This window comes from Impatiens glandulifera, chromosome 7, assembly GCF_907164915.1.
Source record: "Impatiens glandulifera chromosome 7, dImpGla2.1, whole genome shotgun sequence".
Taxonomy (NCBI): domain Eukaryota; kingdom Viridiplantae; phylum Streptophyta; class Magnoliopsida; order Ericales; family Balsaminaceae; genus Impatiens; species Impatiens glandulifera.
The window spans coordinates 40,393,219-40,408,315 of record NC_061868.1 but is presented as its reverse complement, the minus strand read 5'-3'; the positions used below and the strand labels follow the sequence as shown (position 1 = coordinate 40,408,315).

Below are 15,097 nucleotides of genomic sequence, written 5' to 3'. Positions count from 1 at the left end.
ATGTACACAATTAAATAGATTAAAAAACTGCAAGAGTTCTATCGAAGATTGATAATGATATAATAAAAATGTGTAAATATAATTAAAATTAATATAATCAATGCAAAATAAATGATGAAAAGTAAAATATTCTCCAGATTTAACAATCACAAATTACTTCTTAATCACATAGCTTGGAGATTTCACTAGAAAACATTCAAATTATGTATGAGAGAGTCCAATGTGTTCAAGTTACACAAAAACAAATACACATTTTACACTATAATTCCAGGCCATTTATACTCTCCTTTTTTATAACTACACATTTCTTCCCCCTATTGAATCTGTAAATAGATTCTCAGGCCACACCACCTTCATAAAAACCCAGACTTGTCTTTTTCTTTAATGGTGTCCATCGGACAAAGATTCTTCGGCCCGGATCTGGTATAAAGCTAATTCAAGAGCGTGTCAAGAGCCGAAAAACAAAAAATAGGTGTGACATGAAATTGGCTTCATTCGTGTGATCGAGTTTGGTATAATATGCGAAAGCTGATAGGACTTACAAATATTAACCATATAAATGCACTTAGTCAACTGGATGTTTGTCAGCTTGACGAGAAGTGTAGTGAGCAGAAAGCAGAAGCAGGGAGAGGAAGGCACTCGCAACAAATATCGCATCAAACCAACGATGGTAGAAATCAAATTGGATGTCTCCTAAAACATCTGTTATAATCGCCCTGACAAAAAAACAAACAAAAAATCCCATCCAAATGACATTTATATCTCACAATGTAAACATTTCATTCAAAGAGCTCAAATATAACTGTCACTTGGCAGAAAGTGATCTAGACAATACACCGATAAAACCATAACCAAATTGATTTTGTTTTTTGAGAAATAAGAATTTGATAAAACCATAGCAAACGTGAAAGTCAGATCGTATAAGCCATTACATGTGTAGCCATAAGTTCAATAAGACAGAACGAAATAAGATAACATTCGACTCCTCAGTCATATTAAGTGATAAGTATCACTTTATTTTAACAAACTCAATATGTTTTTTGTTAGTTACTTTAATTTATCAAATAGAGCTCAAAATGAGTACTTAATAAATACTTAATCTGCTGAATTATATTTAAAACTAGACCCAAAATATGTTGTTTCACTTAACATTTCACTATTTCAGCAATTTAAATTTTCCATGTACAGTTTTCTTCATTTTAAGTTTTTATGAAATACCAAACTCATGTCCACTTGATCCAACAGCCAACAACAATGAAAATTTCAGAACAGAATCATGAAGAAACCTGTTACTCAAGTAAATACTAATAATCATCAGTATATATTTTTTTACCTGTATTCAGTTGCTAAGCTTTTTCTGATCAGAAGTATAGATGATAGAAAGTACATCCCCATTATTTCCGACAAAAAGAGGACAACATTGCTGGATGATCCGGTTCCAACTCTGGAAACTGCAAAAAAGAACTATAGATAGGAAGTATTCATGTTAGACTCCCCCCCAAAAGAAAAACCTAGCATCACCACACAAGAAAATAAGATTGAAAAAACCCGTGTTCATTTGAATGAAAAATAAATGCAATAATCAGAGTAATAAGAATCATATAACGAAAGTAACAAAAGATTACAGTTACCTTCATCAGATTGGTTAAAAATCCCCGCACAGATATGACGATCAACAATCCAATGAACAAAAGAGATATATACTGCATTAAAGAGGAGAAATCGTTTCAGCAAGCATGGACGAGATAAGCAAGAAGAGAAAATTAGGAAAATAGAAAAGAACATAACCTGAGATAATAATGCAGCATCGATGCCAATGTCAAAGAACTGCAGAAATATGCTAAGAATCATGGTCACAGGATCAACAGACCCAGCCTGTTGAATAAGAATTAAGGAGCTGAGATTATCAGGATTCAAGGGTAAACACAATATTGGACAATGATATTTTGTGGAATATCATGCTAAAAATACAAAAGGCATTAAGGTTAAATATTTCAAAAAAAAATTAATCCAGGAAATTTCAAAAGATGATGAGAATACCTCCTTAAAGACAACACTCTGCAGAGACTGCAAAAAGAAAAGGAAAAAAAGAAGTAAATCATTCAGAGCCTTACTTTCTATATCATACTTGGGAAATATATATGGAATAAGTAAAATAATAGTTTGTGGAGATTCCTGAACACTGTAGAAGCAATCAATCATTTAAAACAGGAACAGAAAGTTGACAGTTATGCAAGAAATGACATTCTTCACAGGTTCTCTTCCCCTTGATTAGATATTATTTTATCTGAACAGATTATATATAGTGCTTGAACTCCTAGCCACCAATGGGTACAAATCACTTGGAAATGACAGTTATTTACACAAACGAAGAACCTGTTACAAATACAGGTGCCGTAAGCAAGGGGCACAGTAAGCAAGGGGCACAGTAAGCAAGGAGCAACCCAAATAAACTTCAGAGAAGATAAAACTTCACATATATATTCCATATCATAATTAATTATGTACATTTACATATATTTATAATAGCTAAGCTAGCTGCCAATAACTGTTTTTGGGTAGTTAATATCTTGTCTAGGTGGCATCTATGTGGCGCTAAATCTATTTATAATGCTCCTATGATGAAGGCAAATCTTAGCCCTTTATTTTAGGCAGCAATTCACGCCCTATTTAATGTAGATCAGTGGGACCCTCCATCTTAATTGGGGTTACCCCTAGCTTGCTTATGACACCTGTATTTGTAACAGAATCGCCCTAAAGCAAATTTGTAGAAGAACATATGCTGGATCTAAATAACAGTCTAATTTCACAAAATCCAGATATTTTCACCTTTATCATCTTGTAAACACAATAAACAGAACATGCATAGCCCAGTAAATTCTGCATGTGACCCCTCCAGGTCCGTGAATATGCTGCAGCTTCCTGAAAATGACCCAAATTCAAGTTATCTATATTATCCCTTTCCCACCATGTATGACCTCCAATAAATAATAGAAACAAGAAAAGAGGAAACAAGATAATGGAAGAAATATGTATCGTAAGGGTAAAATACAAATCAGATACATGAAGTGCCAGAATTAGAAGAGCTTGCACTACAGCCAAAAGATAGTAATATAAGATATATAAAATAAAACTATTCATAAATAGAATTTAATGGAAATACAGATTGTATCAAATAAATATTATGTAGTTATTCCAATTACTTCCATGGATATCATTACATTGGAAAACTTGCATGTTCACAACAAAATTAGAGCCCAAATATTCAGGTTTGGGTAGTACGTATTAGACCAACTAAGAGTAAAGCGTCAAAAGTGGATGGGCATGACATACCAGGCATATAGAATCACATACTCCACTTAGAATGTTACTTAGGATATTCCAATAAGAAATATACTTCTAGTCTTATATCTGCTAGATATGTGCATTTAAAAATTTAGGGCAATTTAATTTCATGATGAGGCATGGTCGGCAGGAAAAGAAGAACATGACTGCATATAGTACAATCCAGGCTACCAGAATATAGTTCAATGTGCATACAAGCTCCAAACTCAATATGCTAAGCTATTAAGAAGCATAAGATTTTTCCATTTTGACCCTCGACAAAAAAACTATAGCATCCTTGTTTGACCTCTGAGAAGACACATTTTTTCAGCCATTGCAGCATGACACTTGTGTGAATGAAAAATTGGAATAATATAATCCTATATCTTGATAAACTGGAATCTAGCAAATGAAAAAAAATGGCCACACGTCAAAGGAAATATTTATATGGGTCACTAAGGAAAAAGGTCAAACCATCCCAGATGCAGATAATGAACTGTACTGTTTATTCCAGTGAACGATCTACTTTGCAGATAAACCAACATTTCACTAAGTCTAGTTCCAGATCTGTACTCATGGCTAAGGTTGAGAAACTACAGTAGCTTCCAAAAGCTTAACAAGTACGAGTCAATCTACTCAGGATTCAGGAAGATGATATTCTTCAAAACTAAAAAATGTAGGCAAAAAGAATATTAACCTTGGCCTGGCGAAGTTCATATATTTCCAGAAATAGCTGCTTTGATAGCTCCTCTAAAGCTTCAACCTCTGCTTCCATGCTCTTGATATCTGTCAAAACGAAACAAATTGGAAAAGACATTTTGGTAAGAATTATAGCAAGCAATAAACAGCCACTGAGCACAAGAGGCTTTAAAAGCAACTATATTGAGAACCACGACCTGATATAAGTGCATGTCTTTAGAGGCCGTTCAAAAGAACATAATCAACTAGGTAAATTGGAAGGGACAGACTGAACCCCAAATTTTGGATGAAACAGAACAAAGTTAAAGAATGGGAAGTCTGGGAAGCCTTATTTATTTGTTTAATTAAAGTCATACAAGATTATACCTAGCAAGCAAAGGAAAAGTCACTAACTGTTAAGAACTTATTACAAATGGAAATTTGCAATGACATGGAGAAATATGGTCTACACTCTACAGTGAAAAAGTGAACTTCAGGACAGAAAAAAAAAGTTTTAAATATTCATTAACTACATTTTTATTTTTTTCGCTAAATACCATTTGTGCCATCTCTAACGGCCAATGCTTGCACTTGAATGTTTTTCACTCTAGGGTGGGTTTGGAAATATCACTTTGTAGAATTTTGAAAAAAGGGGGTAATCATATGTTCCAAATAGAACAAGGGTGAGTAGAATGTGAAGGGGTAAATTTAAAAGACCAGAATTAGCACAAGAATTTGGCAATGATATCAAATATGGCTCTCAGCGTTACCAGGTTCTAATAAATTAAATTAAGAGTTAGTTACTTCCACAATTTTGCAGTCCTCTACACATTGCCAAAGCATACAAGGATCTTAAACAATTACAACCATCCTGGACCATGAAACAGCACTGAGGTGTTATTTCATTAGGCTGTAGATTAGTTGAAACAAGGTGCAAGTTTTAATTTAGTCCATGGCAAGAACAGGTAAGTTGATATATCATGTCTTTTAGCAAAAAAAAAAAGAAAAGTTGATATATCATGTACTCTCATTGAAAGGAAGAGAAATGACTAATGAGAATAGAATAAGATAATTGCTGCTAACCTTGCTCCTTTTGATCATCCTGCACAGATCGCACGACTGTTCCAACAATGCGCTTGAGAAATGACCTAGCACTTGCTTTCTGAAACACATTGGAGTTCTAACTCAGGACTAATTTAAGATATTTCATATCAAATGAGATACTGTACTAAAACATCAGGCATCGATGATCATTTAAGCATGAATTGTCCAACTTTAAGCAGACAAGATGATATGAATATGCACATGTGGAGTCGAAAAGCATCAGTGGATAACCTCTATTTTTAAACTAGTTACCGTGATCACTACCTCACACATATAAGTATGCTTTAACAAATGAATGTGGACTTTTTTTTCTGATGAAGATAGAATGCTTCTCTAAATCTATTTAGTCAGGCAAAAACTACTTCAGCTGCAAGATCAGCTACAATGTGATCAATATATGATATTGCAGATTCATTTCAGCAAAACATACATCTTTTTGAAGAAAAACAACTACTATTGATTTCAAAATGCTACTCCGGAATGGATCATAAGGAATTTATTCAAAAAACAAGCAAAAACTATCAAGACACAATATTCTTGACTTGACAATAAATTGAACCTCTTCCAACCCTTGAATCCTCTGCATTTCCATTTGTGAAAGGATAATTTTCTTTTTTCTTGTGACGCAGGTTTCAATGGACTGCATTAGTTGTCGTTCCAAGCTTTTGATATCTGTCTCTTCAATTTCTCTTCAAGATTGAATAAACAATGTCAAAAGCACAAAATCTACATTGTGCAAGCAAGGAAATTCATGATAACAAAAAGTTTTATCTCACTCTTATGTATGTAAATATACACACACAAAAAAGGAGCTGTGGCATTTTATTTTGTTACTGATAAGTGATACATCCATAACTCATTTAGTCTATGATTAGTATTTTATTTTTCAAATATTCCCGAAAGAACTTTCTCTACATGAGTCAAAGTCAGGCATGACAAACAATACGGGAGTAAGTTAACTGTATGTTCTTAATGAAAAGTTATCTTTTAAAAAAAAGAAACTCTCTTAGATACATAATAAATTACGAGGCATAAGACGTTCAAGTATACAAAAAATAAGAAAAAAGAGATTGCAAATATGTCAACACGATCCTAAAAGCATATATTGTCAGTATATGTATTATGCTATTCCCCCTCTTTTAGAACTTCACAGTCCTGCTAAGGTTAAGCTGTGTCCTTTTTTTTCATATTGACAGCATGACAAAGAACATAAACAACAAACAGATAGAATGAGAAGCGCGTGAAACAAGAAGGGCTAAAAAATGGGAAGGCATAATTAGTAATGATTCTCTCATAAAGAACCATTTTGTTACCTGATGAAGAGAGAAAGATAGCTGTATGGCAAATTTACAGCTCCGAAACCAGAGAGGACAGCCATTACAGTAACACCAATTACACCAATTCTACTGACCAACTGAGGCATTGTGAAAAAACCTGGGAAATGAAATGTCAGAAACTAAACCACCATACATAAAGGAAGCCTTTCCCAACAAAAACAAGGAAAAATAAATATATCAAGTGACGTGGCAATAAGTACAAGTAGAAACATGGAAAAGGCAACACAAAGATTACTAAATCAATGCTTTTCCTGAGACAGTAGAGAGACCATTTTTCTAACAAAAACCAATGATCATCATGTCAAAATAAATCAACTTTATTCTAACATGAGGTATGTGCTCATTGTCATGGAGAAAGGATCTACTAAAACCAAAAACCTTTAAATCACATGAAAACAAGATATATCATAAACATGAGTGCTCATTAATTATTTCAGGATGAGGAAAGTAGACATTGAATGCAAAAAATGATGGGTATGTCTAGAGTGGTCCAAATATATATAAAAGAATAAAAGAAAGTAAGGCAGACCTTTATCTGGTGAAGGCATTGGAAAATGAATTCCCATGCGCCAAAATGCATAGAGGAACGCCGATAAAAATAAAAAGGCGCCTAAAGCAGCGCGTTCCTTCCTCACACCTAAGACAGATTTCAAAGCTTAATGAATTAATTTTTTCCAGAAAATTATTAATTTTAAAAAGAATCAAGCATGCACATTGGATAAAGAAAGAAAGTGCAACAACCACTACATTTTATTCCATAACTTTAGTTTTTGAGTGTGTTTTAAAGAAGACATGTTATAAAAATGGCACAAATACACTAACCATGATAGATAGTAGTCACCAAAGAACAGCATCTACTTGTACTTTCTATTAAATTGATGATATAAATCCTCATATAAGACTTCACCCAAAGTTATCATTTAACATATTTGAAAGAAAAAAAAATAGTCAAATCAACTATCACATGTGAATTAAGTTGGTGTGACAGCAATTTAATACAAACTACCCATGGACAATGAAGAAATATTTTCCATAAAAAACATGAGATTTCGTTTTAATGTAACAAATTATACATGATATATTCGCATGCTCTATCTTGAAGGGGGCTGTTACAAATATTCTAATTTTGGAATTGGAAGTTGGGACGGGCCCATATTTGTGCTCATACTATATTTATAGGGTTTCGTCCCTTCTATGCTAATAAACATGTTCACTTCCATTCAACTTATAGCATTTCACAACTGTGAATGGATGACACTTTTTTTATGGATCAGGCCCAAGGGGATAGAGTTTTAGTTCTTTGATAGTAAAACAAATAGTGTTCCAAAAACAGAAATAATAAACAATGATTGCATGAGTTCATGAAAAATGTTTGAAAGGAGGGGATGAACACGCTATATTACACATTCCTATTTGATATAGCCTATTAGGATCATTCTAGACATTGAAGAAGTAATACTTGACAAAGCATGTAGTGGCAATGGTAAAAAAAGGCAAACCCAGTACTAGTGAGAAATTTGAGGACATAAGACTTACCACTATTGCAAAGAATCAAGTAACAATGGTAATATGGAAGCATGAATACCAGCACCGTTATCAAACAGAATAAATCCACCTTCCAGTTGATCCATCTTGCCCTGTAACAAATTAAGATATAAGCCAGATCAGATTAATTAGAGTCAGTTCTCAAGATCCATTGCAAAGTCAATAATGAAGTTCAATCTCAAGTGATTCACTAAAGTAGGGATATGTGAAGAAAATGAAGTAGAGTAGAAGACAGGGGACTAACTCTTTAGAAAGAATGGGAATGATCTCGAACAAGACGAGCTGGAGGAGATTACAGGAAAAGGCGAAGACTACGCTAAAGACGATCTGAACAAGTGCCCTCTTTTCTTCGTACTCTTTGTATAATCTCCGATTCAGAAACCAAAGGCCTGCCCAAGCAAGCAGCGACAGAGAACCAACCACTACTACTCCTTCGTAAAACCGCAGTCCCCAACCCATCTCTCTCTTTCTCACCTCAGTCCTCTGTCGTCTCTCTTTGTTTGTATATGAACAGTGCGATTAGCCTCGAACCCTTTGATCCAGATTCCAGACCATCAGGCTGAAGAAGATGATGCCGGTAATGGGTCTGGAGGACAGTTGATAGAAATTGTAATAGAACCCTAATCTATATTAAATGTTTCAATTCAATATATCTAATTTCTTTTATCATCAATATCATATTTGATAAAAAAAACAAAAGTAATTTTTGTGTGGGTGAGACGGTTTTGAGATGATATTTGGTGCGACGAATCTAGTATAACTCGTGTATTCGTTATATTTTAGGATCTAGTATAACTCGTGTATTCGTTATATTTTAGGATCTAGTATAACTCGTGTATTCGTTATATTTTAGGTTCGAAAGTAATATTAATCGACATATATCGGGATAAGAATATAGTGTTCGAATATGTTTGATATGGATATTGATTGCTCGTGAGATTATGGGATGAAATCGGTTTCTACAATTTGTTTCGATTTATTAGACAGTTCAATTTGGTCGGTTAAAAAATCACATCGATCAGTTTTTAGTTTCGATCAGTAATCTAATTCATTCGAGGTCAAAAATTATTACTAAATAATAAATTATATATCAAATTTGTTTTGAAGAAACTTATTTATTAAAAAAATTATCAATAAACTATCGATTATTCCGATCAATTTAACAGGGCAATATCAAACTAAAACCTTTAAAGATGCAGATCATACACATAATCAACTAACTGTTGAGAAATAATGAAGATATTGAAGACATATAGCAAATGATAATAGAGATTGAAACAAATACATTACATAAACTTTATTTTAATTATGTAATTTAAGAACAAAAAAACCTGTTTTCTTCTTCCTGTTCTCCCTACAAATGTAATCAAAACTCCACACCTAACCATCAATTATTGACAATGACAACCCCTTTATTGATCAAAATCCAATCCCACCAACCATAATGAGATTATTAGCTTCAAATGATAAAAAAAAACATGTAATCCAATTTATACCTAAATAACTGTCTAGAAAACTTCACATCAAAATGTGTCCCTTTATTGGAGAAAATAAGATAATAATCTCGACATGATATAATACAAAAAAGAAGGAAAGATCAAACACACAAACAGAAGGAAGTTGCCGATGAGATTGATTTGGGAAACAGCAGGGATTTGTTCACCCCCGCTTTCTTCCTACAAGTGCTAAGGATCGGATCGTTTCTCTCAACAAGTCCAAGAAGCAGATCTCTTGAGAACAGGCTTCATTTTCTTGTCCTCTTCAAGAGAAATCATGCCCAAATGTGATGGGTCCTCTAACATCATCTTTGCCACCAAATATCCAGCAATTGACCAAGTCTGATATTTCCTTGCTTGTTTCCCAATATATCTTCCCAGTTTTCCATCATAATATTCAGGCCAGCTGTCTTTCAACAGTCGACTTTCTGCAAGATCGATCGCCCGTCTTGCAATTTGTGGCCGACCCGTCTTGATGCAGGCAGCCGTTACCAACCATAGAAGCACTGAATTCAAACATAACCAAATATTATGAAAAATGTAACAAAATTCAAAAATATTTTTCATATACACATTTTAAAATAGAGTATCCCAACCAAATATGAAAAACCTCGCATGAATTATAACATAAGAAGCATGATAAGAGTATAATAAAAGAATTGTTACTGTAACAACTCTTGTTTGTTTGTCATATTAGTCTGTTTGGTTTAGAGGGAATTTCTAGAACATTAAAGAACTAATAGTCCAACAAAAACCTTATAAAATTTTTTTTTCTATTTATTTACTATTTTATAAATAATTTAATCATAAGATCACGTAGAGTAACCATCTAAGAATAAAAACAGACAACTTATAAATTTTTGAGTGGTTTTATAATAGAAGAGTGTATTTGTGAGAAAAATATACAACCTAATCAATAAGTAACGAAAAGGTATTACCGTATTAGTGTCACGCTTAATGGAATGAAATAAAAAACACATATATGAAACATATGGAATGTAAAAGAGGAAATCTTTACCATTTAGGAATCTTTGTTGCTTGGTTTCTTTCAACTCTAATGTTAAATTACCATCCACCAATAATGTGCAACAAATTTCATTTTTATATTCTTTCATTATATAAACAGTTCCTATTTTGATTAGGGTAGTATTATTTTGTCAATATACAGTATTTAGTAGGACTGATTATGTTCTAGTCTAGTTCCAATGTTTCTATGTTCAGAAAGTAGCTCCAGCTACTCAGCTTATGAAGCTCTTTTTCCAAAATCTTAGATCACAAATTGATTCTATCGTTCATATACTGTTAGTTCTTTCAATTACATTTTTCTTTAAATATATGAAGAAGTAACAACTCCTATGCTCTCTCTTCGTTCTTTCCTACATTGTTGGTGCCTTTAGATATGAATAGTAGTCACATTAATTGCTGTTATATTCACAGAAAAAAATATTGGAGTGATTTTTTGTCTAGACTTGAGATTCAAACCTAACCAGCAGTAAAAATCACCAGAATCATTCATATGCCATAAACATTAAACAGACTGAATGAAAAGAGACATGCAAGAACCTGGCCATGATCCTCCATTGTGGTAGCTCCATCTGGTATTCTTCGGATCACATCCTGTTACAATTCGCCATTCATGGCTTTCAATTGCAGGATAGCATATCTTCAGAGGCATCTCTCCAACTAGCTCCTCCCATCGTTCTTCAATGAGATCCATAATAGCAGCTGATTGCTCAGGAGTCGCCAATGAAGACAAAATAGCAATACAATTTCCTAAAGCAAACCACCTAAAATCCATCTTTGCAGGACTGACGTTACCAATGAAATAGCCACCACGCATTGGCATAAAATCGAAAACCCATTCTGGGATGGAATCTGGAATAACATTAAACTTATTTACTGCTGTGTGAGAATATTCCTCGGTTTTGTAGCGGTATATATCATTCAATTGTTGAAAGTCAATCCAGAAATAGCTTCTCATATGATAACTTAAGGCATGCAAACGCTTCACTATTTTCTCTACAAATTCTTTCCCTTCCGCATCATGCTTCAGCATTTGAAGAGCAGACCGCAATGCCATGAAGAAAAGGGCTTGAATTTCGATAGGATAGCCATAGACACCCTGAAGATGATTTTTTCTCATCAGATATAACATAGAAAATCCACAGCAACAATGCCGAACCAGTAACTATAAAAGACCAGGTTTGTCACATGTTTTAAGTACTTCAAGAATATGCATTGCTTAACTAAATGAACAAAAATAATCAAAGGTAAGCGTCAAAAGGAATTCAAATCTAAATTTAAGGAAGCTAGAGACCAACTAGAAAAGTGTATAACCATATAAAGAACTAAAATACTGTTTCCAGCATAAATAATAAAAAAAATAAAAGAATAATTAATTTCTTTTGGATATTTTATCAGGCGGATAATTAGATCTAGGTCAGAGTCTTGATTAGCTAGAATTTTTTTCTTTCTTGGAATTGGAAGTTAACTGATGTTTCATTAGTTTTATGATTTTGTTCATTTATTGTCCTAGAAGGATTAAGTTCATAAACCCTATTATGTTAGACAATTTTTTAATATTAATAAATAGAATTGAGAGAACAGATCTATTTTTATTAAGTTTAAGATCAAATCAATTACAGCGCACCTGATACCCACTCACTATATCAGATGTTAGGGCCATGCATCTCATGATGTAAGTGTTAACAGCTCTAGGTTCAGTTTTGTTCAGTTTGTTTTTGTCTAACATATGCAGACGACCTTGTTAACATGGTTGAGAGATAATTAATGGTTATTTAGATTTTAGACGCAATGAGGCCTTGGAATGTTAAATGACGAGATAAAATTATGTATTGTCCGTGTTTGTGTGAAAAGTACGTTAGAGAACTAATCTACCCAAAATGCCCTTTAACTTTTAGTTCAAAATAAAAGTTGAAGGGGCATGGTAATAAAGCTATGTGAAAATGTTTATTTGATAAAAAAAACATCTCTGTCAAATCAAATGGGATATGAGAAGATGGCAATTATGTTGTAACATGTACGTGGATTGAAACCAACAAATATAACTCTTTTAGCTAGCATAACCATAAGCATCAAGATGCCACAAACGATGGAAGAATTAATGAAACTAGTTAGTGGATAATATGACAGTTCCCTTCTTTCAGCATCTAGATAAAAACCATTTCTTAAATCTCAAATTTTGAGTAAACAATAATTGAAGAAATTCTAAGGATAGAGTAATAAATTTATATGAAAATACTATAATAAGATAATAATAAGTTACATGTATGTAATTGACTGTGATCATCACAAGATAACTTACCATTCTGCGATCGATCATAGAGCACCCGTCAGCACAAAGCAAAGTTGGAAATGTATCAAATCCCTCTGACAAGCACAAAGACAATATGAGCCTCATTCCTTTTTGGCACTCAGGTGACTCTGCCAGAGTCAAATCTCCTGTTGACTTTGTATACGCACGAAGCAGGATAATCCACCAAAATCCTGAGTCAACTGGAGCAACTCTTCCAATAGCACTCTCACCAAAATCCGCCACAATGGTATCTGTTTTCCGAACAGGATCATGAAGTACTTTGAAACTAGCTGGCATCACCCCCTCACCGAGCTTAAATCTGTCTACAGTCTTCTCCCATCCTTGGAGCTGGAGGGTCTTTAATAGGAAGTTCTTGACTATGTCAGGTTCACCATTCATCAGAAAAGCAAGAGCACTGGGCACAAAATCTCTCACAAAAACCTGCAGAATAGTCCCAAGAATAAGATATAAGTTTTTTTCCAGAAATAATCTGATTTTTTTTTCAGAAAAAGAAAAAGAAAAGAAACTGGTTTGATGCAAATAGATTATTTGGATTAAATCCAACTAATCCTTCATCAAACAAGGATACATAATTTTCAGATATCACCCACGTCATTATTCATTAACAAGTTCCGCACATAATTACACTTGTCCTATATTAAAAATATCACATAATAAAATCGAGTTATCGTCCTTTTTAGGAAGCGAATGATGACATTACCTGATCATAGTTAAGGACCTCCTCTGAAGCATGATCATAAGCAGCAATCGTGCCAACAGGTTGACTACGGAAATATACCAAAGATCGACGGAGGGCTTCCCAGGCTTCAGCAACCATAGGATGGGGCTCAAAAGAGTTTCGAGTCGACGAAGCTGGGGTATCGAATCCCGATCTTCCTCCAGGCGAATAACCAGTCTCATAGTTATCAAGGCCTCTAGACAAACCAATTGATAACTCACTCAGAGACCTTTCATCAAACGATCTTTGTCTCTCAATGTTTATCCTTGGTTTGTCAAGAAGCTTTGCCAGGTCAAAATCATCAATCTCAGGAATTGAGCAATGAGAGGCCACATCTCGGAGTCCATGCTCTTTAGTGGCCTCCATTTCACATCCACAGTATTCTGTATCAAAAAATGGTTCTACAATCAGATAAACTAATACCACATATACTGTCAGACTCAAATAGCAGACTTCAAAGTGAACCAACAAGATAATTTATGTACAATGAATCATGATCAAAACCCTGTTAAGGAAAACCCATCCAATTGTAGGGTTTTATTGAAGTTCATTCTTTTAGGCTAACCCATGTTTTAACAGGTCCACATTATTACATTACTGTCTTCACCTTCTAGGTTTCAGAACTGATTAATCCATTATTTTTCATTTAGAATTGACATGCACACCATTTTCTTATGTGTATTTGTTATATAATCTACAATTAATTAATGTGATCTAAAGAAGTATCACAAGAATGTAAATAAATCAATAAACAAAACTAAAAAAAGAAAGAATCTTCAAGCAAAGTCACGATCTCCCTCACTCACTCACTCACAGAGAAGCAAGTAAAATCATAGTCAGATCGATAGACTTAAGAAATGCAGCAAAATACAATATTCAAAGGCGTTGAAAACAAGAAAACCCACAATAGAAAAGCCAGATCTGGAAGTTGATTGCCCAAAATTGACAGAAAGAAGGAGATTACAGAAGGAAGAGACCTGAAAGAAGGAAGAAGGAAGGCCGGGAAGTATGAGCAGTGAAAGGACGGCGGCGATGAACGGGAGAATCCGCCGGAAAATGACGGATGAGATAAGGGGAAAGAAGAAAGAAGGAAGCGAAAAAAAGGGCATGATGTGTTGAGTTTAGTATTTATAGTGGAAAGAGAGTGAGTGAGAAAGACTACTTACTTAGTTAGAGAGAGAAAGAGAGAAAGTGTCGTTGGAAAGACCGTCATGAAGTAGTCTTCTTCAGACAACCCTTTGTAAACCGGTTGTAGCCGGTTCTAGAAAGAGAAGAAGATTTTACTTTTGACTTTTATTTTACATATATAAATTATAAATATATATTATTAGATTCACTTAAGATTATGAATATTTGTAGAATTAAATGGTCGTTAAAGAATTAATTAATCTTAACAAATTTATTTTATTTTTTTAAGTAAAATTAAGACTCAATTTTAAAAATATCTATTTTCTATATCTTATCTTAATAGATTTATTTCCTTCTTTAAATATATATATATATAATGTTAATTTAATTATAAAAATCTAATTTTTTAACAAATAAATAAATACAATTA

At 33.5% G+C, this 15,097-nt stretch overlaps 2 protein-coding genes across 4 annotated transcripts; both read right to left on the bottom strand.

Moving 5' to 3' along the window:
- Window positions 1–108: 108 nt before the first annotated feature.
- Window positions 109–8,567, bottom strand: LOC124945878 (GPCR-type G protein 1). Of its 3 annotated transcripts, none has more exons than XM_047486397.1 (14): window positions 8,233–8,567; window positions 7,980–8,080; window positions 6,973–7,080; window positions 6,420–6,540; window positions 5,666–5,795; window positions 5,086–5,164; window positions 4,022–4,110; window positions 2,830–2,922; window positions 2,041–2,067; window positions 1,789–1,875; window positions 1,632–1,703; window positions 1,334–1,464; window positions 543–716; window positions 109–431 (listed from the first exon to the last, which is right to left on the bottom strand). In XM_047486397.1, exons 1-13 carry the CDS (start codon window positions 8,445–8,447, stop codon window positions 566–568), a joined length of 1,404 nt encoding a protein of 467 aa, XP_047342353.1. In that variant the 5' UTR covers window positions 8,448–8,567; the 3' UTR covers window positions 109–431; window positions 543–565. The 3 variants fall into 3 exon arrangements, with proteins under 3 accessions (XP_047342353.1, XP_047342354.1, XP_047342352.1); XM_047486398.1 differs by having other exon boundaries at window positions 109–420; XM_047486396.1 differs by having other exon boundaries at window positions 109–716.
- Window positions 8,568–9,505: 938 nt separating this feature from the next.
- Window positions 9,506–14,678, bottom strand: LOC124944730 (probable alkaline/neutral invertase D). Its single transcript, XM_047485069.1, has 5 exons — window positions 14,517–14,678; window positions 13,522–13,922; window positions 12,810–13,241; window positions 11,048–11,606; window positions 9,506–9,990 (listed from the first exon to the last, which is right to left on the bottom strand). Exons 2-5 carry the CDS (start codon window positions 13,903–13,905, stop codon window positions 9,695–9,697), a joined length of 1,671 nt encoding a protein of 556 aa, XP_047341025.1. The 5' UTR covers window positions 13,906–13,922; window positions 14,517–14,678; the 3' UTR covers window positions 9,506–9,694.
- Window positions 14,679–15,097: the final 419 nt, after the last annotated feature.

What these genes read in the sequence shown, in the direction of transcription:
- LOC124945878 (XM_047486396.1), bottom strand. Translation starts at nt 8,447, where the DNA reads ATGGGTTGGGGACTGCGGTTTTACGAAGGAGTAGTAGTGGTTGGTTCT. An exon ending in AATGCCTTCACCAGATAAAG is followed by an intron (nt 6,541 to 6,972) that starts GTCTGCCTTACT and finishes TTCATTTCCCAG; the next exon opens with GTTTTTTCACAATGCCTCAG. An exon ending in AGAGTGTTGTCTTTAAGGAG is followed by an intron (nt 1,876 to 2,040) that starts GTATTCTCATCA and finishes CTTATTCAACAG; the next exon opens with GCTGGGTCTGTTGATCCTGT.
- LOC124944730 (XM_047485069.1), bottom strand. Translation starts at nt 13,905, where the DNA reads ATGGAGGCCACTAAAGAGCATGGACTCCGAGATGTGGCCTCTCATTGC. An exon ending in AGGTCCTTAACTATGATCAG is followed by an intron (nt 13,242 to 13,521) that starts GTAATGTCATCA and finishes ACTATTCTGCAG; the next exon opens with GTTTTTGTGAGAGATTTTGT. An exon ending in CTATGATCGATCGCAGAATG is followed by an intron (nt 11,607 to 12,809) that starts GTAAGTTATCTT and finishes AATCATCTTCAG; the next exon opens with GGTGTCTATGGCTATCCTAT.